Source organism: Zonotrichia albicollis, chromosome 3, assembly GCF_047830755.1.
Source record: "Zonotrichia albicollis isolate bZonAlb1 chromosome 3, bZonAlb1.hap1, whole genome shotgun sequence".
In the NCBI taxonomy this organism is placed as follows: Eukaryota; Metazoa; Chordata; class Aves; order Passeriformes; family Passerellidae; genus Zonotrichia; species Zonotrichia albicollis.
This window is the reverse complement of record NC_133821.1, coordinates 37,266,352-37,293,200: the sequence shown is the minus strand read 5'-3', so window position 1 is coordinate 37,293,200 and position 26,849 is coordinate 37,266,352. Positions and strand designations below refer to the sequence as shown.

The following is a 26,849-nucleotide window of genomic DNA, read 5'->3' as shown; positions in this document are numbered from 1 at the left end:
TTTCAAAGTTCTGTATCAAGCCCATATATCTCAGGAAACTAATACCTGTGTTTCAGAAAGATTCAAACACATTCACTGCTTAAGATACTATCACTTCCCATGGAAACATGTTCCAATGTATTATCATTCTGTCAAATCTCATTTTTTTCTAGGCTCAATTTGCCTAGCTTCAATTTCTATATCTTGTTAAGTACTTGTAAACTAGATTAAAGACTGATCTTCTATTTAAGATTTATTTTTTTCACAAGACTTTCAGATCAAACTGAATTCATTTCTTAACAATCAATTACTTTCTTTGACAAGTAAATGAAGCTCTTTAACTCTCTCATTTCCAAACCCTGATTCACTCTTCTGCCCATTTCCTGGACCTCATCCATTTTCAGTATCCTTGGTTAACTTCTGAATAACTCCTAATGAAATAAACAAAGACAACACTGTAAACATAATCTTATTGAAATTTAAAGTTTGTTATGGCAAAGATTAGCTAAAACTGTGTAAGATGTACATGATGACTGCCTACTAATGTAGAGCCAAGGCAGACAAGGAAGGGTAGACAAAGGTACAACGGTAACATCATAAACCAGGAAATAACATAGAACATCGCTGGAACGACGGATCCAAAAAAGGAATTGAACAAATAATCTTCAGCTCAAACATCTCAAGGACATTTTTCCTTTAAAGCCCTGGGAGGAAAGATCCACACCTTCTCATATCAGCGGTCTTCTAATCTTTTTGTGCAGCACAAGAGAATACAGGAGGAACAGTTTTACCAAGAGAAAGTTTTTTAAGCTAAGATACAGTCAAAAATCTGAGGAAGAATGTTTTGAAATAATGGAACATGATACTTTAATGCTTTTTCCCCCTGTTATTCCAAACTCATAGAAATGTTTTTACAAAGCTTGATAACACATTTTTTCTCCTTATGTATTCTTATCTGTCCTCATAAAGTCAGATGAAGGTATAGTACAATTTAAAATGTACTTTATTAAGTCAACACAACTGGTGAAATACACAAATAGGAGAGGCTTGGAAGTTTGTGAATGTCAGCTGGAATGGTTAAATAGTATAAAAGAATGTTCAAGTATTCCTCCAAAAGCTGAAGTTGCACCCAACTGAAGAAAAAAATTACAAATTTGCAAAACTAAATATAATAATAAAATCAGGTAAGTCAAAATTAAGTGAACTTATCCTTTTGTGCTAAATCTTCCTATCAGCTGATGATTGGGATACAGAAAGGGGGAATCACAGAGGATAAGAACATTTCAGAGAATTGGAATTAATTCTTTGCAACAGTGCAAAATATTCACTTCATTGTGAAAGAAACCAAAGACATTTCAGTATAGAAGCCTTTTTAGATATGTCTTCTGTAAAAGGAAGTCCTGTTTTACAAACCTTGAGCCCTTCAAAGGCATTAACAAGTATTCAGATAAGGGAGATCTGGGTAAGACAGCCTGCCTCTGATTCCAAAAAGCTATTGGCAAAGGCCCTCACTATCAACATTCTAGGAAAACAGACTGTCACTGAAGAAGAGTCCTGACATGATGCTAAATAATAGAACAAAAGACAGGGAACAGGGTAGTAGCAAATGGTCAGTTCTCACAGTGGAGGGACATAATCAGTAGAGTTCCCCTGGGACCTGTTCTAGTCAACATGTTTACAAGAGATGAGCATTGAGGTGGCAAAGTTTGCTGATGTTAAGTCATTCAAGATAGTAAGGAAAAGACTAGCCTGTGAAAGATTGCAGAAGGATGAAAGGAGGAAAAGGAAAAAGAAGGATGTGTAACTGGAGAATAAAATGACAAATTAAATTCAGTGTGGATAAATGCAAAGTGCACAACTGAAAAAATAATTATCCCTTGATATAGAAAATGAAGGTCTCCAAAATGACCGTCACTGGAAAGCTCTTGATGTTGTGACAGACCGTGTCATGAAACTATTAGCTCTGTGCTCAACTGCAGTGAAAAAAGCCAATCACTGTTAAGCATTTTTAGAAGGGGAACAAAAAGCGTAATTATTCCACTACATGTACCTATTTATGCACACTTTGTACTGTGATCAGTACTGATCACAGTCATCTAAAAATAAGTAGATTGAAACAGAAAAAGATGTAAAGCAGGGCAAGTACGATCAGAGGTGTGGAATACTTTCCACCTGAGTTGAGTTTTCTGTGAAAAAGAGCTACAACTTCAGAATGGACAGCAGCACACAGACCATTCTTTCCACTTACACAAAAAGTGATCAATAAGTGAGCAGGAACCAGCAACTTTTTCTTCCTAACCAGAGAGCAGGAAATATTCCTTTTGGCAGCTTCCTCCTTACCTACAGATGCTGTCATGCAAGACAGTTATTTGAGGAGACTGGAAAAGTAGTTGGAAAAAAGGGATACCTTTAGGGTTGCTAAGGTGACAAACACAGCGAATTCAATAAAATGTTGGAAAAAGTTTGAATTTACCAACACTCAGGTCATTTTGATGAATGAAAGCAGAGAGCAAGTCTGTCCCACATTGATGGAACCTGTTACAAGACCAGTTGAAATTAGGAAGGTTGTGAAGTTGATATATTTGAAGAACATTGCAGTACGGTAAAATATTCACCTTTGCAATTATGAAGAGGAAATACAAAAATGCAATCAGGACAATATAGTTCAGTGTTGTCATTGAGACCTCATCCACTGTTATGCTGGATGCCATTCAGCATTTTGAAAGACTTTTTTTTATTATGGATTTAGTTCTGGAAACTTGTAATTGCATTACATTGGAAAGGAACACTAAAATCTCGAATAAAATTATAATCTGTCTGTTGATCTTTAAGCAGAAGGAATTGTCTCTCTAGTTACATGGTCATTAATTCTTGATGTGTGTTCTAAAGATGACTGTGGAATGAATAAAGAGTATATGATACACTATTACTAATCAAACCAAAGGGTGCACTGCCACAAGCATTTCTGTTACTGGCTTGATGTTACATGTCCTTGTTTACATTCTCACATGAAATGGAATCTCTCTGAGGCAACTCTTACCAAAACAATAGACTTCTCCATGGCTAAAACTCCACAGGTTCCATATCAGCAATTAGAACACAACTTTTGTTCTTTACAGATTTCCATATTCTCAGACAAGGGAATCTGAAGGAAGAACAAATTCCCTAGTCGGTAGGACAGACTGAGTCTGTTAACCTGCAGAATACATTGCAAGCCTTCCTATTCAGTAAGTTTTTCCATTATGACATTTGTAATAACAACAACTTTTCAAACTTCTACTACTCTAACAGCTGTGTCAGGAAGATTTCCCCATTACAACAAATAGAAAACAAGGAGTGGGGATTTCTTGTCTTTGTTGTTAATTTAATGATTGGTGGACATGTTAAAACAATGATAAACCATGTCAATGATAAACCATGTCAAACCAGTAACATCTGATTATACAAAGAAACATATGCTAAGTTATAGGGTAAACAATGTAATTCATGGATAATTTCTGAATTGTAAAAAAAATAAAATTGTTGAACCCATAGACGGTATTAATACCCTTCACTATGGCCAGACATTACTAGTAACTTGGTATTACTGTACCTATTTCTAGTAAACATAAGCAAGAAATCCTGAGCATATAAATGAAAAATAAAAATAAAATAGAATTGTATATCCACTGCAAAGTAAACTGTTTACTATTATTACATTATAACACACAATATGACAAACTGCCAGTTTGGCTTACATTACCGTATTTTTAAACAATAATCAAGACTTGGCAGAGAGCTAGATAAGTGCTCATTTACTGCATTTTGTATAAATCTAAATAAATAAATGTATGGCAGCTTGTCCTAATCTAACTTCTCTTGGCTGATACCAGATTGTTCCTTTTTGCTCCATGCAGGTTTTGGCATACTTTCCAGGCATAGACTTAAATATCCAGAACAGTCTCAAACTGACTCTCAGACTGATAATTTCTGCTCCTGTGCCAGGAACAGAGCGCAAGATCCTAACATAAGATGAAGGTGCTGTGAGAAGAGTCTATTCTGAATCATCTTTTATACAGAAGGAATCTTTTAACTTTACACTGGCCACTGTGAAGTTGCAAGACTGGGCGCTGTCTAAATGATTATGGGAAAGAAGATGCCTTCTCCAGATTAAATTGATGCTTAGTAAGTCACTTACAGACATCACTATATTAATTTGCCTGAAAAATCTGATCAATGTAAAAGAAGTTACTGAATGTCACTTTGCATGCCAGTGTTGCATTCTTCCGTCCAAAACACTACACTTTCTGTATTTTCTTGTGGGTTTTTTTAATCTTTTTTTTCCCCCTCCCTATTATGTAACTAAGGTTTTTCATCTGCAGGAAAAGTGAATCAAGGTTACTTCAGACTTTACATCAGCCTTTTAGTTCCCTCAAGGCATTAAGAATGGATCATGTAACTTTGTTACTGCACCACATCATTACTGAATCTGAAGGACTGATGAATCCATTAGAGAGTCATTTGAATAGTCATTTTATAAAACTTTATACTTGTACAACAAATCTGCAAAACCCTTAAGAATGTAGAATTAGAAATCGAGTGTTATAATGAGTCTTTTCATATAGTACTTCACATGATTTTGTAATTTAATTATTTTATTTATGCAAATAAGGCCTCAAACACTATTGCACTCAAGAAGTTAAACACTTGACATTTTTACTCCTTAAAATGCAACATTTTATGATGTCTAGATATGTTTATTAATTAGTGATTATTAACACCCAGTAAACAACATCATGTCTTGTAAAAACACAATCTTTCCTCACAGCGTGAGGCTGAAATCTATTATTCACTGATTCCATATGCTGAAATACACTCAAATGATCACAAATGACCTTAAGCATTAGATAAATGTAAATGAGAACAGGGTAGAAAATGTGCTTTTGATTGATATCTAAAAGACCAGGTTTGAAGTCTTGACAAGGGATAAAATCTGAAATCTCACAAACCGTATAGAACAATTGGAAATCTAAAAAAAAATCTAAGCTTCTGGATGTACATACCACACAGCCTCTCCTTAGCAGAGTGTCTGAAACTGCTCACAAGAGGTGTTCAGCACATGGGACCTGAAAGACCATTCCTGGGATCCACATGGCCTCTGTCTGCTTGGCAGGCTCTTATTAGGATGCAGAAATGTATCTATAACTTTTATGCACACACACCCTAATGAAGGCAGAATTTTTCTAGCCCTAAATGCTCACTTGAACTAACTCCTCTATATAGAATGGCTGCATAAGCATAGGATTAAATGACATGAATGATAGCCATTAAAACCATACGGATTTAACCCTCTATGGATGTAAGCTTATTCTGCATTAACACTATGCCTTCCTCAGCCCTTTTTCAGCTTTACTTTTGCCAGTTTTAGAAGGACTGAGTGCTCCTCTGCAATGTGAGTCAACAAAAAAAATTTTAATACACAAGTAAGAGTGTACTATTTGCTCCTAGGTAACCATTTTCTATTTCTTAACCTTATACCATAAATATGAAGTGCTTTATAATTTACTTTTAAAGTACTGCGAGAGATGAATACACTGTTCTAGGTTCCCATCTCCCCACCTGTCTTCGCACTGACAACATAATGATCACACAAACAGGACGACCAAAAAACCTCCCATGGATGCTCCAACAACATCCACCTCAGGGGCAAATGGGATTTCTTGTCACCCTAAATTTTCAGAGCTATTTAAAATGAAATCTGACAGAGATTTAGATACATTCATTCCAAATCTCATTTTCAGTACAACAGGTAGTGTTGACTTTGAAGGAGACAAATTTCAATCATGCACTAAATCACAGACTGAAGAGACACAGCGTAAATTTAAAAAAGGTAAAAAGGTAAGTGAGGGTTTGCCATCAAGGTTAATCATACTGTATTTGCTATTTTTTATAAATACTTTTAAATTTCTTTCTTGCATCACTTACCTACTTACATACACAAACCTGTGTGAGCATCAGTAACAGGTCACGTGTGCATACATGTCACATCTGTATTAATACAGAAGTACTTGCAAGAATCAGTAAAAAAGTACAATCTTACCAGCTTGACACCTTCTGAGCCTTAAATACTCCAGCATTTTGGTTTCTTGTGATGATCTCATTTACATCTGTAGTACAACTGTTAAGAATTATCTACAAAATAGAGCAATAATAAAAATAACAAACCCAACTATTTTCCATTTATAATGACTTCATAATGTTCTTGACTGTTTGTTCCTCTTTGATCTGTGCTTTTTTCAGAAGCATACATTTTACATTGCTACTCCAGCGCAACAGCCATAGATCTATGCAGCAATTTGCTCTTGTTTCCTACTTCTATTTACTCTTTTATTTAAGGAATTTCTAGCCCTGTAGCTATAGAGGGAAGTGAAAAAAATGTGTCCCATACCTCAGATATTTAAAGGTAACTATAGTGGAAAGCAGTAAGTGCCTAAAATACCGCAACAGTACCTCAGCCTTGTGTCTCAGCTTCTTGTAGTTTGGAAGTTCAAGTCACAAATTTGGGTAGCCATTCAGTCAGGTTAAAGCAAAGGCTGTCAAGGAGAACTTTCAGGGGAAGCTGGGCCCAGTCATGTATGGCTACAAAGATAATTGTCAGGATTGATCACATGTGGTTAGTGAGAAGAGCACTGGAATCCAAAGGTGTAGTAAGTAAGTGAAAACTGTGAGAATATTAATTGTTACCCAGTGTGAATCCATGCATTCCTGAATGGTTCACTTTCAAATGTAAATAATTATTTTAAAATAATTATTTTAAACAGACATTTTTGGTAAAGATGTAAAAGATCCTTCTTTTTTATTTAAGGTATAGGAAATCTGATGTTAATTAGGAGGATGTTTCTAGCTCCACAAAATATGTCAGATCTCTTGAAAGTGCTCTTATAAGAAAATTGAATACAAGAGTCAGGCTAATTTGAAATATTGTTGATCGACCTTTTTCTTTGCTTTGATACATCTTTTCTTTGCTTTGCTGAAATCACATAATTTTCCTTCCTAATAGAGTTGGTTATTTAAGAAAAGTTATTTCAGGAAAGTCTCTATCCAAACACTGGAAAAGACAAACACTGGTATTTTGTGAAGTAAAGACTAGAAATGGAATGACAGAAAACTGGTTTAAACAAATCTCTGTAGTTTTGATGTGCCTTTTAAATAGTTTCCACAGTATATAATGAGGAGTAGTAAATGAATGGTCTACACCTGGGCAGCAAAAGTAAGGCATAAATAACTCCATGAGCAGACCTTACTACTTTTAAAGAGGTGCAGAAAGAGCATTGTTGATAAATTAGCTACACTGCACTTCAATTATATAACTGAGCAAAACTATTAATAATGGCTATAAACACGTTAATACTAGATTTAAAAAATAATTTAGGAGTCCATATTTTCAGGCATTCAGGCTAAACATGACCCTTCTAACCTAAATTTCCCTGGACTGTTGAAAGATCCATACACTCTATTTTAATGGCCATTATAGCACACTGTAACAATGTTTTGTACTATTGATGCTTTCAGACAGTAGTTCAAGTCACCAGTGCATGGTGTGAAATAGAGCTAAGGCAGAAAGCATCCAGCCTCTCTGAAATAGGAGACCATTTTTACTAAAAGGAACCTCATCCTTGGATTTGGAAATGTCAACACACTAAACATGCTTCTAGTGGTTTGAGAAAATAAAATTTGGTGTTCATGACTGACTTATGTCACAGATGTAAATTGAAAATTTCTATCTGAATGAATATCACCCAAAATTACAACAGGAGATGGATCTGATAGCTCTGCTCATGTTTATCTCTATTATTCACTTGAAATGTCTATAGTTTTAATCCTAAAACTTTGCTTATTTAAATTATACTGAAAGAACTTAGATAAAACACACTAAATTAGCAATAAAGTTCTGAACAAAGTGGCAAAAGGAGTAACACCTGTCTTTATTTTATTGATTTTGCAATATAAACGATCTATTGAATAAATTCAAACCTGCTCATGATAAGCAAAAGGAGTTAGAGTGAAGTCTTTTAAATAGTCTAGCAACTCAAGTCATAGCATCCTTTTAAAAACTTCCATAAACATCATACATAAGATCATTGACTAATACAAAATATGGCAATAGATTTCACAATGAGAGGGTTAGAATGGCAACAATTATTTGAATAATTCATTTGTAGAAATTTTTAAACTTCTAACATTTCAATAATGTATCCTAATATGGATATTGAAAACACACATAGTGAGTACTCCATGTGGCAGTATGAAATGGAGACTAATAGGAAGCATGTCAAAAATCAAATGAAAAATCAAATCTTCAAAAGCTTGAGATTTCACAAAGCAAAGCTGTTAGTTATGCTCACTGAATAGGGATAGCAACAACAAAAACAACAATAATTATGATGATGTTGATAATACAAAGGCAGATTCTCAGATGCAATGCACTATTGCCAGGTCGATTTTCAATTACATTTCACTGATGTATTCATTTGTTTCTTAATGTGCTCATCTTGCCCATTAAGAATAATTAGCAGGCTTGCTTGGTGATTTCCTGGCTTCTGACAGGGATTTTTTTCTTTTTTGTTGACAATTACTTTTACTTTTTGGAAAGTAATTTTTGAATATTATAGTATGACTGACATGTAATTTAAGCTTCCTAAGAAATTTAAAGGAAAGATGTAAACAGTAATTTTAAAACAAGATTATTTTAATCTGTAATACCTACATAAAAACCATAATACTAGACATTAACTATTCCTGAAGAGCAGAATCTAGAAAAGAAAACAGTATTTTATCCCACATTACTTCAATTTGGTATGCTAAACAATCAAAAAATACCATCAGCAATAGTAAGAACTAGCAAAACTACATAATTTGTAGCCAGTGGCACTTGGGGTGAATGCTACTTCCAATTACACCTAAAATTCTACCCTGATTTCAGTGAGTCTGGGGAGGCTGAAACAGATCTAAATTTAGCCTAAACTTCTATTACAGCCAGTCACCGTAGGAAAGAGTGCAAAAGAAAATTACCGTAAGACAGATCATAAAATTACTACTGAAGTCCATAAACCATATAAAATGCAACAGAAATTTTATTATGTGCACTTTTAAGAATACATTTCACCTACACAGTAAAGTTCTTAGCCTGCTGCACTTTGGCACCCTGCTAATATTAAGCCCATTGTAAAATCCAACACAATAAAAGCACTCTGAATGCTGAGCCTTCTGAGCACCAAATGTTAAAAAAGAAAAATAAATTCCTGTTAGAGCCTTGCACCAATCACTTCCCTGAAAGGGATTCACTGAGTGAATACAGATGAAGACCTCTTGTGAGACTTTTGGGAACAGAAGACATTTCTAAAACATATTGTGAAAAACTAAGGTGTGATAATTAGGTAATATTAACAGTATTTATTTCAGGAATAAAAGCACTTTTATTTGCTTAATTCCAAGGACTGAGTGAATATTTTCGCGCTTGCCAATTTTCTGTTATAAAAGACTTCTAAATTTCAAAAAAGTTCAGGTTTATAGAATCTGCTATGCAAGACATTTGCTGACTTGATGATTACTGAGCCCACCTGAAGCTTTTTGTGGGTAAAATGACCTTTTGTTAAATATCTATGCTTCTATACAACATGAGCTTGTTTTGTTAGACTAGTTTTGAAACACTTCTTTTCTCCTACATGTTTTATCTTCATAATGACAAGGAAGAAAGATTGGAAGGGTGGTGCAGATTAAAATACACAGAATAATGAAAACTTCCTCCTAACGACACCAGTCTAACATATTAGAATTTAACAAAATAATAATCCTTGGAAAACAGGTGAGAACTTGCCTTTTCAAGAAAAAGGGGACTTTTAGCAGGCTTACCTCAAGTTCTAACAGATATGATCTAGGATTGACTGTTTTTAACATGAAATTGTTCAAGTGTTGTCAGCAATTAAAGTTACCTCAGGGTAACCTCTGAGAAAGTTTTTTTAAAAGGTAATAGCTAATATTATTGCACTGAAATGTCTCCTGTTTTAACAGGCATCAGCAACTGCAATTCATTTAAGCTACAGATTAGTTTATTTTTTTTACTAAGTACTACATTTACTACATTAGCTCTCAAATATATACAAATATCAAAAAGAAATAATTCTGATGCTGCAGTGGCCAAAACCTGAAAAATTAGCCTGCTTGAAAATGTAAATGGAAATATTATCAAGGAACAAAAGCAAATAGATATCTTCCTTTTTTTCCTCTCAGTTTCTAAGGGCTATTAGTATTCACCATATATATCTGTTCTTGTTCTGTGCTGATATTTAATGTGGCCACAAATTATGCTCACTCATTCTCTTGCTTAACCCAAGTCCAGTTCAATTTTATGAACTATCTGTTCATATTAGAATGGCATAATAGCAATTAATTCTAATATAAGAAATACAATAAAATACTTCCTACAAGGGACAGAGGAATTCTGCAATCTTACATCAAGAGAAATAATGATAAATTGGTAATTGATTAAGCAGACTAAATGGGCAATTTGTAGGCAGTTATAACTTAGCAGTGACAATGAAACATTTTAACACACACTGGGAAAGCTCTGAAAAATATATGAATGCTGAGTATGTTTTAATGGGCTTGTATCTGAAAGTAGAAAAAAAAATTTAACCCTTATGCAAAACGCATACATGGAGGGGAGCTGATGATTTGATTCCCTGCTACACCTCCTGTGATGTGCAGCACACACACATGAATCCTCCAGCACTCAACCACGGGGCAAATATTTACTACAGTACGTGCTCTATACCAACATGTGCATTTTTAATTAACAGAGAAAATGTGGCATTTATTATGGGGGAAGCTGCTGCTCTGTTCAAGATATTCCACATCTGTTTTTTAATTACTTATGTGGGGACTTTTTCTTAATATGCCCCATGCTGTCTGTCTTTATATCGATTGTTACTCAGCCAGTAAAAAGGAACGAGCACAACAAATCAGTTTTCTATCTGAATAAGGATACTTTTGATGGCCTTTTCATTTCCATCAGTTAACAGAACTTCTTTGACATCTGCAGAAATAGCAACCTGAAAAAAAGAGCACAGCAAACAATGAGCAAATATGCTTGTCTGTGTGGAAGTGAAGACAGGAGTGACAAGCCTTCAGTATCATGCTTCCTCACCTATTTCTCTGTAACAATCTTCAATCTTTTTTCATTTTATGTCTGCATTATTTTAATCATTCAATCAAATCAGTCAATACTTTTATCATTCCATTTGCGGGAGCCTCTATCTTGCTATCATTCTGTTCCGTAATTGCATTGTGACAGCCGATGATGGTATTCTGAGAGGCTTTCATTTGCGGGCTTCTGTTTATCTAGTAGAGCCATCATACAAGGCTGTCACTCTGCCTTTCAGCTTGCTTCTGTCTGACTGCCTGATGCCCTTCATATAACTTTGCATTGCAGGCAGATGGCTTTGTAAGGGTAATTTTTTTGTGAGCTTTGACATGCTCGCACATTGGGCTGTAACCTCGACACATTGTATAAGAGCGACAGGTTTGTCAAATGCCAATCAGTGTAACAATATGCTTTTATTTGTAGAGACATAAAAACTTGTCTAATGCACTGCACTGCTACATAATATCTCCTGAATACATGACTCAGAACCCAGAGAATGGTGAACGACTCTCCTGAATGGCCAATCTAATTCAAAAGAATCTAATTACCGAGAGCTCTGGATCATGTTTGTTGGTGTAATAATGCAGGCAAAACATTAGCAGCTATATCATGGTGCTCCAACTGTGATTCGCCAGGCTATTCCTGTATCTTAGCAAATGGGACTATAATCTGAAAAAAAAAAAGCTTCGGCTATGGCAATGAAAGACAGACAGTACGTGGCCTGGAATGTCACAACAAAAGATATTGACTACACTGAGGTAAAATGTTTCTGCTCATCGAGGCAACCATAAAATCAATATGATACGAAAGCAAGTCAATCTAGAAGGTCTCTCAAGACTCTGCAGCTTGACCGCAGCTGAGGCTGTTGACAGTTCTCTGACCCAGCAGTTGGAGGCACTGGAACATTTTTCCTTTTGTTTCTTCCTCTGAATGGGATTGGAATTGAGAAAAGACCTACCATGAGCCCAGCCAAGCATGTCATGCCACCCCCTAGCTCACACACAGCAAGGTCCCTGAAAGAGAGAAAGGAAATGGTAGAACCCATACAAATTAGATGAAAATGGTCAGAGAGACATATATGTTACAAGAACAAATTGCCATCTGCAGTAAGAACTGAGCTACCAGGAAGTTGTAGAGACATGACTAGGCTACCTCATGTCGTTTTGCGTTTTAAAAATAATTATGAAATAGAAAAGTCACAAAGCAGGCAAATCAGTGGGGGTTCCCTCATTAGTGTTCAGTGCAACATTACCACCGCTGAGCTGAAAAATCTGAGAAGGTTCCCTTTTTTCCCTTGTCAATGGCTCTGTCTTTTAGAACTAAACTAGCTAGAGTAGCGAAAGATAATTGTTAGGAAAGGATAACAATGTTAATCCACATTCATTCTTGCAAAAACAGCTAGAGAAGTAAAAGGGGAAATTAATATTATTTATAGATCTCTCCATACAGTTATGCCTAAAAGCCTTTTTATATTAAAAAGAGAGAAGTTTTAAAGCAAGCCATATACTACAAAATAATTACACATGAAGAAATCTGATCCTTCAATTAGCACTTAAAACTGCAAGTGACCTACAAACAATGCTGTTATGAACAACGATGGGAACAGCAAACGGTTAAGCCTCAGAAAATGAAACGAAGTTAGTGTCAAGAGCCTAAACTGAGCCCGATCAAAGGGCTGAATACATGGTCTAAAAGGCTGCTTTTAACTTAGACCATACTGTGCTGTTATTAAGACGTGCATGTGAAATATAATTTGGCGCAGAGAGTGTGCCGGATGGGAGCTTGCGGGGGAGCCATAAAGAATGTCCTCCAGAGCCATGGCCTGCCCCAGGAGGGGAGGAGGGAGGGATGCTGACCCTGCACTGAAACTGTGTGTGAAGCAGTGTCTGGGGCAAGGCAGAGCCTCAGCTTAGGAACATGCTGCTTTATAGTAAAATCTGCGGCAACTGTTACAGCTGGCAGGAGCATTCCCATTGAGACACTTCTGATAGGCAGAAAATGGAATTTTAGCTTAATTGTTGGTTGAGTTTGGTTTTGGAGGGTTTCTTGGTTGCTTTTTTTTTTTTTTGGTACATCATTTCTTCTCCCTTAAAACATTTACATCTGAAAGTCTATTTTTATCTGAAAGGGTCACCTCCCTACTCACTCAACACTGATATTTAGGAAGAGCATCTAAGATGCCATATCAGTATCAGTATAAAGATGCTGATATTTTGTTCACTGAGGCGAGCAGACTAGGCTGTATGACTGTATAATAATGCTCACTGTCTGGACAGGTTAGATTTATTTTTCTTAGACACCACAAATTTTATTTGAAAAAAGTCTAGTTGTCCTATTTAATCAAAATGAGACAAAAGAAAGACATACCTTGGAGGAACAAGCTGTACATAAACCCAGTAATAATATTAAAATAAAATGGAGAAATTTGCAATTTGTATTTTTAAACAGAATGATTATAGGTTTTTCCTCAAATAAATTTTAGTTTTTCTAAACCAAGTGTATTATATATTAAAACTATATACACATGGTTATATATAAGGTTTACAAGGCACTTACTCCTTTATAAGAATCATACTTAGTGAAATAAACACAGAAAGTATCCAGTGTAAGGCTTTTAGTACATTTTGAACCAAATTTCTATGTACAAAGTAAATGAGCATTCACATATACACACAAATATTCATGCATATGAAATTTATTTCAGTGCCAATTCCCTTACTAGCAAGTTTTAAAAGTTGTATCTGTCTCTCAGGCAACATATAGTGACATTTATAAATGGGAATTCACATAAGAAACTCTACTCTGAGAGTACTGTTAGAAGGGCATGACCCTGAGAAATCAGGATGTGAAACTGCCCATTTACTCCATGGAAGTTGACTGCTAGTTGTCTCTGAATATCGCGGCTTGCATACCCAAACTGGGAAAATACCCTCTGAGTGAGCAGCACGGGAGGTTTGCTGTGAGGAGCCCTGGAGAAGAAGTAGAGCATATGAGCATGGGGCCAGACAGCAAAGTGCTACAGGGACATCCCTACAGCAGCAGAAGGCACACAACCAACCTGGGAGGAAGGAGCAGCGGCTGCCACGTCAGGTGTGTGAGCTGCCTCCCCTAACGGGCCACGCTTGTTCAGGTGGTGGATGGAGCAGGAATGAGGCTTTATGGACCATGGCACACTTGGGTGCCAGGTCTTTTGTTGGAACCCAGGACATTCCTCTCACTGCCCTGGAGGACTCAAGACCCTGGCAGGAGGCTCAGAGACCTGGGCACGGAGTCAGAGACAGTCTGACTTCAATTTTAATCCATGGAAGCAATTACCAACTTTGCGCGAGGAGTTACAAGCCACAGGGGTTTGAATAGAATTATAGTAAATTTATCACAGGGTGAAAAAGTAGAATTTTTGGGGTTCTTAGAATGGGGGTTCAAGAGGCAAAATGGAGGAATCTGGGCGTGACCTTTTCCTCCTTCTTCTGGTCCTCCATCTTCTACTGTGACGGCGGCACTTTTGGATTGGTTTAGGATAGAGACAAGGTCTAACATAGGTGACAGGGTATTGGAAAATTGTAGTAAATAAAGTACATGTAGTTTTTAGTATAAACAGGTAACAGTGCCCTGAGGGCGGTCAGTGCCTCAACGTGACCTGCTGGACAGACCTCCACAGGTCCGAAAAAGCATGTATTAGACAAGAGAAAATAAACAACCTTGAAAACCAAAGCCGAAGAATCCCAACTTCTTCTTCAAGTGAAGGGCTGGTAAAAAAGACTTTTAAATACCTCGGAAGCCATTGCAGCAGCAAGAAACCTGACAGTCTTTGATTACAGATAGGAGTCTAAGCAAGTTGCTCATTTGGTACAAGGGGCAGGGACTTACAGTTTGGTCTTTCTGATTTTACCCAATGCCATATTTACACAGACTGGGATTTTCTATCCAAGTCTGGTTTACTTGATATTTGCCTTACACCCTCACACAGAACAGAATTTTTGCCTCCAAATGCATTGTTATAATAGCTTTTTTTGCACCCTATTCGTCCCTCAGACAATGAAACTTCAAGGATTTCCAAGTGCAAATCTCAGTATAGTCAGAGGGAAGGAAAGTGGATGCAGGACAGATTTTATATTCAGATGTTCCTATTGGAGCCTTGATAGCTGACTTCTACAAGTTTTGAATAAAAGTGAAGGATGTTTCAAAACTGTTCCACAACACTTAAAAATGAGTGCAAATTCCTCTTACTATAAGCAGCGATTTTTATGTATTTCATCAGATAATATTTTGCTTGCTTTTGCAACAGATGTCAGTTTAAAGAATATCTTATTTTTCCTGACCTTCACAATCAGCACTGATCGATTGGAGCTTCACTTTTGTTTCCCAAAAATCAAAGTGAAATAAAACGCCTTGAGTGGAAATCAAAAGTCTTTGACATATAGCAGAAAGCTTGCTGTGCAATATTAGTACCCAAAGGCAGCTGAGAATTCTTTGTTAAGAGCAACATGCTTTCACCTTGAACATTTTAAATTTAATCTGAAGACTTAAATCATAGCAATCTTTACCATGCAGATACAATAAAACTAAGAGATTGGAAAATATCTTTTTATGTTTAACTCTGTACCTGAATATTTCATTATGCTTTAGGCAGTAGTAAGCCAGCACTTCTTCAGATGGCCAGAGACCTATAAAACAAAGATATTTGCCTTCTTAGAACAGATTTTTTCTGGTATAAAATAATATTTGAATGCATATTACCATTTGCAGAGCTCTACCCACTGTTTTATTTTCTATATTTGCCATAAATAAAAAGAAAAACAAAAAGAAGACCTAGGATTTAAGCATTGGAATTGAGTATTTCATAGATTTCATCACAACTAGTGATCAGAAATTTATAGATACATGCATACACACACATAAACATACACCAATATCTACACATATATATGCAATACTCAAGACTTTAAAAGTCACATAAAATTTAATTCACTTGGGCATTCACATGAACATCAACCTGTTTGTACTAGGCCAGATGAAAGGCCAACTTTGCCTTGTAGCCTATTTACAACAGGGGACAGGAGCCCTCTAGTTTTTCATTAGCTACATCATCATCACCATTATCATAATCATCCTACAGTCACTCAGTTTCTTTCCAGTTTATTTTTATTTAGCTCCTTTTCTCTAAGTTTGTGTTAGGTCAAGCATCAGTCTGACTGTAAGCAGCACATGCTAAGGACAAATCCCGGGCTAGGGCAAGAAAAGTGTGATTTCTAGTTGTGGCTCAAGAAATTCAGAAGGAGGAGAAGAGGAGATACAAGTGCTAAATTCTTAACAGGCACTGAAGGATTGTTCTGGTTGTTCTGTGATAAACTTTCTAGAGCTGCACCAGGAAGCACCACAGTTTCACCCTGCTATATAAAGAAACCCCTCCTCTCTCATTTTATACTTGCTTCCCTGCCATTTTTATTTGAATTCCCCTAATTCTCCTACAGAAATAGCCAGGAGCATTCACACTTTCTGCACCTAATCTGTATTATTCTTGAATTCATTAGCTTCCATCATAAAACTTACATAGGTCATCATCAACATTGACAACGACTTGGAGGCTTCCATGTACATTTATTTCTTCAAAACCAGTCTCTTATGAAACTGGCTGTTTTGCCAGACCAGTTTCCCACCTGACTGGAATGTCCAACTGAAGTGCTGTGGCCCTTGGAAAGGACAGCACAGATCCTGTGTTCCTTGAATGCCCTCCTGCAGGCACCAGACTTCATTGCTGGAGGGAGCCTGAGGAAACCAGACTCATACTCAGGAACTTGAGTTGTGTCTGCAAAGGTTCCCAAAGTTAAATGAGGAAGAATCAAAGGCATATGCAGCTGAATTATGTTTGTATGTGTTTTTCATCTGTGGTTGCTTAGCAATGAAAAACCATGTTTACATGTCTGTCCACAGGTGAAGTCCAGAGTTGACTTCCCCCCCTCCACCAACACATGACATTAAGAATTGAGACACAAACTTCATATTATGAACTACAGACATTTCAATGATTCCAGTAAACTTATTTGACATATAGAGCATCTTTTAGATATTTCTAGAGAAGTAAGTTGAATTCCATGCAGCTTTCTATGTATGCATATCCTTTAGATAATTTTTACCATATTTTGTTCTCAAGGTTAAAAACATCACTACATTTTTAACAGAACCAGGAGTTTGGGAGAAAAACTGTCATCCTTTAAATCACTTAAAGCCTGACTGAAACCATCATCAATATAATTCATCCTTTCCATCCAGTAAGTATTCTGAACTAGCCTTACTCCTAGTGAGAAATAATATAAATTTTAAAATGTCTTGACTGCATGCAGATCAAGCAAAAGCCAAGAGAGGATTTGTCCAAAACTTTACATATAACATTTGTATTAAAAAGATATTTAAAGGGAAAAAGATAGACTGATGATACATATGTATGACAAAATTAGTAATGCAATACTTGTATTTGTCCTGTTTATGACAGTTCAGTCTGATCAGGTGTTTTTGAATGTGATATTTTTCTTAGACTTGCTAAGGGTTAAAATAAAATACTCACACAAGACTACCCATTCTTTAGTGAAACATACACTAAGAATTGTACAGAGTTTTTCATCTCCCTTTGAGCATTTCAATGCTTTTGAGCACTGAAATATGCTAAAATGACAGATTTTGCAATAAATATAATGACTGTTTAAATATTTTAGAGTGTAACGTAAAGAATGCTTCAGTTTGCAGTGACTGGTGTATACTCAAGCAATAAGAGTTTTTTAATATTTAGTGAAGACACGGCTAATTTAACACCATTTATAATACTTATATCTCACATTCCAAAAACCCTCACACTCACAAACATAAAAAACTGAAACGCTTTCACAGCAAACTTCTAGCATGTGTGAATTTTAAAAACACTAGTCAATTATAGCAAACCCTTCAACATCCGACTTTTCAGTACCCTCAGTCAAATGTCTCTCACTTTTCTGCAGTTATTATTGAGAGGGCACTTTGAATGGTGTCACTGAATCTTTTCTGAGGGATCACTGTCCTTCCCCTGCTGCCATTTCAATGTTGATATCGGCTGGAACTGCAGGTGTATCACATAGCTCTGTGCTGAGAGAAGGGTGAAGCACCTTTGCAAGGACAATGCTTTTCTTTAGGCAGATGCCAGCAACGAGCACAGCTCTCCTTCCCACTGCCTTCCCCCACAGGGAAGGAAAGGTCACCTCAGCAATGGCATAAGCAGCTGGAAGCTAAAGAAGCAGGAGTCAGGAGGCCTTTCATGAGCAAGTCACAAGCGTGGAAGCACACAATGCTCCCAGCTAAGCCAAGAAGCCAGAAGCCAGGATACCAGTGTTAATTTTAGTGAAAGGAAAAGCTTCACGTGCCTGAACAGGTAGGTAAGCCTCTTTACCTTCAAAACAGGGATAAGCTTAAAGATCCATGTGGAGGAGTTTGAATTCTGTCTTCTTCCTCCTCACTCTGACCTACATTCGCCAACACAATGACCTACATTTTGAAGTTGCAAGTATAAGAAAGATAGTTCTGCTTCTGTTAGAAAACATACAGCTGTAATGCAGAAATGCAGAATTCCTATGAATTAACAACCACTACTACGTTGTGAAAAGCATAATTTATTACCTGCAAACACATACATATGGATATGGATTAAGTTTCCTTTGAACACACTTAAAATAATTCTTTCATATTTAAAATAAAATTATTCTCATTTTGATTTCTGAATTTGATTTCAAATACACAATATTGAGGGCTACCTATTTACATGCACAATTACTTACACGATAGCAAACTATTTACAGATGGATAGGCATAAGAATATCAAAAGAGCCCCAAATGGTGCTTATATTTTCAAGGCTATAAATATTCTACAAGTCCTAGAGAGAGAGGCTAAAAAATCTCACTGTATGATGGAACAGAGAGAAACAAGAGTTTCTTTTTGCAAAAATAAATATTTTGTGACATTTACTGGAGGTTTTAAAAATCGTTACCACCTTGATAACTACAACTTGAAAACAGAGACTAATTGCCAGAAAGCATTGGAATCTCTATTGAAATACATGAAAAATTAAGTCACACTGGCATTCAAAGGAGACCCTCAGGAATGGGTATGTCTGAAGACATGGGACAGAGACAGAGCTCAACCCTGCCCACATTTCAACTACTGAAGTATCCTTTTACCACTAGGATGGAGCAAGATTCTAAGTACAAATGCCATAAGAAAGATGATGTCTACTTTCAGACAGATTTATGGTATGTATTACAGTAGAAGGAGTAGAAAAATATCATCATTAAATTGTACAATGGTGAATAGAGAAATGCTACAAATTCATCATAGTGCAGGCATCACAAAACACAGGCATTCCTACAGCACTTATCACCATATCATAAAATGTCACCACAGCAATGGAGTCTACCTCACAAGAACTTGATGATATCATGAATTTCTACTATCTCAAGTTTGCACATCAGGAACCAAAGTAAGAGACACAGACATATTAAGTTACTTAGCCATCAGAATGAAATTATAGGAAGACTGAGAAAAATAATCCAAGTCATCCTTACACCATGAGGTATGATGTAACCAAGAAAAGGTACCCAAGTTCTTCCTACAGAAGAATAAAACTTTAAAAAGTCATAATAATGGAAAGAAACATAAGTTAGTTTTATCACTCTCATAGTGTTTGGTATTGGAAAGTATCAGGTCTTTCTGCACTAGTCATGGCACAATAGTTACTTAGAGCAACCTTCAAGCCATGTGGACTAAGCCACATATAGACAGCCTTTTGAGGATGTTTGTTTTTTTAGTCCAAAGTTACACAAAGCCTGTGCTTCTTCTGCAACAAATCAAAAATTGCTGAATACTCTGATAGTACAGAAAATTGTCTACCAGAAATAAATTAACCAGTATTTAAAAAAAAAAAACCCAATTGTTTCTCTCTTCCTGTTGCTTTTTACCACATATTTTGCAGAATGTTGTCAACCTTTGGATAACAAATATTGAGATCTGATGTGAAGTTCTTAAAGAACATCATGTCAGTAGAAAAGAATTTTGAGATGTGTATTTTTAAGGAAGACATCTGACTATTGGAGCTATTATGTCTCAGCAGTGCTCCACAGGTACAAAGAAATCACGGTAGCTACTGATTACCTTAACTGGGAGAGTACAAGATTAGTTGAACTCTTCTGTCTGCCAGCACTACACACAGGAAATATAGGGACAAGTGGAGGTGACAGGTGAGCTGTCCCTGAGGGCTTTGAGTAGGAGGTATAAAGCTATCCCACAAGTGCTTAACTCATGGTAGCAGATTAAGAAGTTACTTTCAAAGCTAAGCCAAATTGAAAGTATTTTCACATTTCCCCAGCACTTCTCACAGCCCCATGTACAGATGTCTGATCTCAACATTCGAATTTTGTCTTTTATTTGCACTATTAAACTATGAGACGTCTTCCTATTCATTTGAAGTCTCAAGTAAATTTTGTACAAATCCTATCTTTACCCTCAAAAGCAAAGACAATTTAAATTTGAAAAGTCATTTTCCCCATATGAATACACTCAAAAAGATATTTTTTCTAGTATGTCCCAATTCTTGACTACATGAAATCACCTTATTTGCTTTAATAGTCATCAAAGTGAGAGGCAAGAAAAAGCATTTTCAGGCAAAATGATGAATAATGTCTCAAAAGTCATACCAACAACTGCACTGAGCAATGACGAACTGTTTTCTGATCTTAAGTAAGGTAATTTTTATCCTTCCACACCAAGATACATGGTTAGTGGAGAGCAGAAAAGTCCTTAGCACTACAATAGACTGTGCAGAGTTGTTAAATTAATGGCCTGTCCAGACAGGCAATTATTCCCCATCACCTCTGCTAAAAGACTATAGGGAAGATGGAAAATCCCCAAAACTAAGGTATTTACTGGGAAAAGCTATTCTAGGAACATAACATAAGGAATTCTGGGATCTTAAAATAAGGTTCTTCTGTACTACTACAATGGAAGTAGTACTCTGTACTACTACTATTCTTAGAGTATTATAGCATTGTCACGACCCTAATATTACAGTATAAAACCTTATTTTCTACTGACTGTGTGATTGTATTCAAGTCATATTGGAAGATAAGCTTGATAATTTTATCCTGGTTAGTTTTTCTGTGGATCACCACCACTGTGCACAGCAAGAAGCACAGTCCATCTGCTGAGGGTAAGCAGATCTGAGGGTAATACCTCTGCTGGAGATGTAAGAGAGCGGATCAAAATCAAGGTTCAACAGCACAGTACTTAGGAGCCAATTTCAAAATTAAACTCTAACCAATATTATGAGCCCGACTGTCAGGGGAGCAGTAAACTTCACTTCCAAGTCAAAGCTAGAACACGAAATTATGAATAGCACAATTAAGACTAGATACCAGGTGGAGGCACAGTGCATGTCTGCCAAATACACCTCAGTAGTAACATATAACACGGGTGTTCTAATTTGAGTAATTTCTTGAGTAAAGATTACCAGCAAATAATTGCACAACTGTAGTTAGTTGGCATAGATAGCTCTCAAAAATATTTCTAGCTCTAAACTTTCTTCAAACTCCATACCTCAAGCCCCTTTTCAATATAATTTTACCATTAAAAAATGTTTCTTGGGACAGTCAAGAAGTAAAGATTTTATTTTCATTCCCTTATCCACACAAAATGAGACATAGATGAAAGGATAATTGATAATCCCTGCTACCTAAGATCCCACCTAAAGTTATTGAATTAAACAATGCAAACACACATAATGAGGCACTAATACTGCAAATATTAATTTTTTAGATACTATAAAATGCATGCATAGAGAAGTGAAAATATTCCATGGAAAATAACTTTCATAATAATCCAAAGACAAACTGCACTTTAGTAAAATGAAGAAATGGAGGAAATTGTTAAGCAAGGAAAAAACTCACTGAAGAAAATCCTTGTTGTTTCACTGTTTTCAGTAGACAAAATTTTAGGTTTACACCTATCTACAGCAGACACAGATAAAAAAAAGATCATCATTGCAAGTTAGTTGCAGATGGTGTGCCTGGAAGTGTAAAATTATTAACTACAAAAATGAATCTGAGAGCAGATTTTCAAAAGGTGGACAGCTACTAAATACTGTGCCCCTCTGGAGATTTGACCACCTCATATACCAGAATCTTTAAGAGCTAACATATTTTGAAAGTCCAGTTGTCCAGTCTGAGATTTTCCATTCTGAAATTTACCCCAAGAGTATTTACAAGTGAGTAACTTCAGCAATAAATGCACTCAGTATGAAAAAATAAAATTATTTAATAGCCTTTACAGCAGCACCTTATATCTGAGCCTTACTGCACCTGGCTTTTGCAGATGGCAAACCACCTTTTAAGTCCAGTGAAGAGGAGTAATTTGAGGCAGGGAGAATGGCTAGCTTACTTTTCCACAGCAGGAATGCTATAAGTGAGTTTGAAAAGGTACAAGAACACCAGGAAAAAAATAGAAGAGAATATAAAGAGAAACATTTTTTCCCTATGCACATACATTTTGTAGAAAACTCTTGTCTTGCTTCCAATCGAAAGCAGAATTCATGATATTCAGATCATTGAAAATATGTATAAGCACTGGCTGAGATCTTCTGGCTAGGCAAAATGGCCTCAGCACTGTATCTCTCACTTTCACTCTCATTATTATTCACGACTAGGAGGGAAACATGATGGTCTGCAATCTGCAAATGTCTTTTAGAGCACAAACTTCAGAAGCTCAGGGGAACTGATGTGGAAATACAGTAACAAGTCAAAGCTGTAAATGTACGCATATCCCTTCCATAAGAAAAATTGGCCAACTGTACAAATCTGCTGGTATGATTGTCTTTAACATCTTTTTCAAATGGATGAATTTGTGTTGGGAGTGGGTTGGGGGGGGTACCTAGTTTTCAAATAGTTATTAAAAATTAAACAACACTGGAACAAACCTTTTGTGATTATAGCCTTCATTCTCCTGCAAAAAACTGGATCTATAAATTTATGTACCATTCTAGATGTAAATTACAAAATTTTATATTCAACTATATTAAAACATCTATTCCAAAAATGATTACCAGTTGTGAAAAGCAGACAGGCTTATCACTTGCTGTCAGTTGTTCATGTCTAGTTAAGCAATAATGTGCTAAAACTGCTCTTTTGTTTTGTGTAAGAATTTTGGCAATAGAAGAAATGAACACTCGTTTAATAAAAACTCAGGCTGCTTTTTGCTTTGATGGAGGAAGCAGCTGCCTGTTTTCATTTGCTGCAGAGCAGCAAAACCCATCAATATAATAAGCAGCTTAGATGCATCCATCCACAGCATCTGTAAGGATATAGGGCTATTCGCTCAAAACCAATCCTTGGTTTAATTTTAACAAAGATGTGTCTGACATATTTGAAAATGCATTATAATAGGGTTTTGAAATACTAGCATTTTCTCTTTTCTTTTTAAATACTTTTCACAGATTTTGAAAGGCAAGTATACATATTGGAGTGATAGAAATGCTAAAACAAATATTACTATAGCAAACAGCAGAACTAGCCTAAAAATGCAAAGAGGGAACATTAAGAGATGCCTTCTGGTTCACAGACTCTCCTGTTCCTTGAAAATACAGAAAAATAGTGTTTCAGTCTTTTCAATGAAGGGTGTTTTTCAACATAACCAAGAGCAGAGAAAGATACTAGAAACATGTATTACAGACAAAACCCCTGCAAAGATCATAGATTCATTACACAAATATATTTCCCAAGATATACTTTTCCCTCCCTGCCTTATGCCTTGTTAAAAGTAAATAGATTAACGCTCATTTCCAAAGATATTTAACAAATTATTTTCTACTATTGCCTGAAAATAATATAATTGTTTTTAAATTCCAACAGTGTGAATTTGTCCCAAGTGACAACTTTTAATTGCAATAAAAAATTTAATTAGAAGTAGAGTTCTAGGACATTCATACATAATTACAAAAACAGGAAGAGAGAGATAAAAGAACATCTGAGATAGAAACCACAAAACTCTATTTTCACTCTAAAAATGTGATACGGCACATTTATATTATTAAAAATTCTTAAGACATTATTATTATTTTAGTGCTGTTCTGCTTTCTAAGACCTTTCTAAGCTGAGCTTTTAGATGATTTCCACATTAACTGAGAAGTCAGATAATTCTTAATCCTCCTCTTTTTCAGATCCAATAATGGATAAGGGAGCATCTTAGCATGATCAACTAGCAATCTGCCTAGCCTGAGTGGTAGTACACCTGAATTTAGGATTAGTCATCTGGTTTTCATAATATCTGATTTAAATGAGCACTCATTCTGAGAAGCATAGAAAAAGAATATTCAATGATTTTGAACTGTAACATTAACTATGTAACAATAAACCTGGAGTGCATACATATTTATTTGCTTCACAAACAAGAAACTAAATAGAGAAAGGAAGATTTTAAAGAACCATGCCCAAATAGTTGGATAGCTCAATTAAATAATTGCCTTTTTCCAGTATTCACAATAGCTTAGAGATACAATCAACCATATCTCAGCTGTAGCCTTGTATCTCTATTTTGTCAATTCCAATATCCTAGTTTCACTTTGTCTGTACATAAAGTGAGGAAACTAGTTTGGGGGTTTTTTGTGGTTGTTTGTTTTCTGCCTCCCCCCCCTGCCCTTCCCCCCATGGGGTTTCATTGTTGGTTTGGATTCATTAGGTTATTTGTTTTGGGGGTTAGAGATATATGATAGGTAGAGAAGGTAAAAACTTGTAGATTAATGTGGGTTACTAATATGGCTTATCTTCCTCAAGTATCTTCCAGAGCATGGAAGTTTGTGTAAATGCCCTATGCACCCCTACGTAATGCTCAAGGTAAATAAAGTGGAATTTATTTGGGTGATTTCACAAGTTGTGTCTACAGCTTGGATTTCTTCTGTTTGTTTTTTTCCCCCCCAAATTGACTAAACAAAGACAACACCTTTTAGGTCCCAGCAGCTTCTGACTCATATTTTTTTCCTTTATCAAACTCCACCATTCTACATAGTTAACCAAAATTAGAAAAGTGTCTGTTCTGTAAAGCCAGGAGATATAAACTTGATACAAGTGGAAATAATAATTGCATGCACAGTTCAGTTTGAAGGCTTTGGGCAGCGTTTGTCTAACAAAACAGCGTACTCTGAAATTCATGTACTGGCAAATGGTGGCTATGCATCCTTCACATTCTTAGATAAATTTGTTAGGTGCCTGTAGTGAAGAGGCCTTGATTCTTTCTCCTGGGATAATTTCAACTGGTGCTAAGTGTGCAATTTTTAAAAGTCTACACTACCGACAGCCACCTTGCAGAAGGTGCTCAAAATCTCCCTACATCACTAAACCTTGTTTTCATCTCTTACATGGAATAAGATTTGTAACAAGTTCTATAAATGAGAATGCTGTATGAAGATGAACCAGACTTTTCATCCATTTATGGGTTCACATTCCACGTGAATTTAGACTGTAAGAGTTCAAGCAAATCTATATCAAAGGAAAGTATTTACAATTCTTTTTCTCAAAGGCCAAGGATTTCAGGATCCTCCAGCTCCTTCCAGGTGAGGTTTGACATACATTCACAGGGTAACACAGGAGAACTTCCACTACCATTGCTGAAAGCTGGTTTTGCATGAATGGTTTCAAAAACCACAGCTATTGGTCTGAAACTTTTCAAGACCACTAAATACAGTGGGTCAGATCTTCAACTGGTATTATGCCTGTGTATCCCAGCTAATGAACCAACCTTGGATTTAAAATATGCATGGTCTTTCTGAAAAACAAAGTAGCCTTTATTATATTAATATGTGTTAGTGCTTTGGATCATTTTGCAGAGTCAAATCCAAGGGTAACCTTCTCAGGAAATCAGTGTTTCAGTGGGTTATAGCAAAGGAGGATATAAAAGTGATAAGATTAGAATTTAGTCTTCAAAGTAGCCTGAAATACTCTCCCTGATTACTTTCACATTTCCATGTTACTGTAATATACCACGACCTAAACCATGACATTTTTATGTTACAAGGCATAAAAATGCAAATATGTGCTACAAGAATTAAGCTGAAAAATACTGTAGAGCAGTATAAAAACTTACTTTTCTACATTGACACAGAAGTGCTCTTGTGTCAAGAACAATGTGCTTTGACTAAGATATGTAGCTTACAGACTTATGCAATTTTTCAGTGTTGAGAAAATGTATTTCAGAACATTCAGTGGTTTGAGTCTCAGAAACAAAGGAACAAAAGCAAAGCAAATCATTACACTCAATTTAATTAAATGAAAGCATGAAAAGGCCTATAAGCTAACCTCATAACAATATGTTTATGTTTATTGTTGGTAGGTCAGGGAAGAGAATTGATCAAATTTTTAATTAAGTGAGCACACATCCTCTGACTTCAGGAATTGCTCAGTGATATGTCAGCACAGAGATTGGGCCCCATCTTCGGATAGTGCAGTTTGAGAGGGTGACCTGTCCCTTCTGTCCTACATCACATCCCATGGTGACCGCAGACCCTTGGGCCACCCTAGGATTCTCCCTAGGGCATAGCAAGCTCTTACAAAATGCAGTCTAGGCCACTTTTTTTTTGAGGCAGTTTTTTACTAATGGCAAAGCCAACACAGTAAGTAATCGATTTCTACA

The 26,849-nt window shown here is 36.1% G+C and overlaps 1 protein-coding gene across 3 annotated transcripts in view; it reads right to left on the bottom strand.

Annotated features, from left to right (window-relative positions):
* The window catches only part of CAMKMT (calmodulin-lysine N-methyltransferase), a 266,645-nt gene that overhangs the window by 84,496 nt on the left and 155,300 nt on the right, over positions 1-26,849 (bottom strand). For all 3 annotated transcript variants that reach the window (XM_074537191.1, XM_074537190.1, XM_074537189.1), the window contains 4 exons: positions 15,765-15,825; positions 12,120-12,174; positions 11,006-11,069; positions 6,059-6,125 (listed from right to left, as the gene is read on the bottom strand). In XM_074537191.1, coding sequence (XP_074393292.1) covers positions 6,059-6,125; positions 11,006-11,069; positions 12,120-12,174; positions 15,765-15,825 — 247 coding nt within the window. The remainder of the gene's footprint in view (positions 1-6,058; positions 6,126-11,005; positions 11,070-12,119; positions 12,175-15,764; positions 15,826-26,849) is intronic.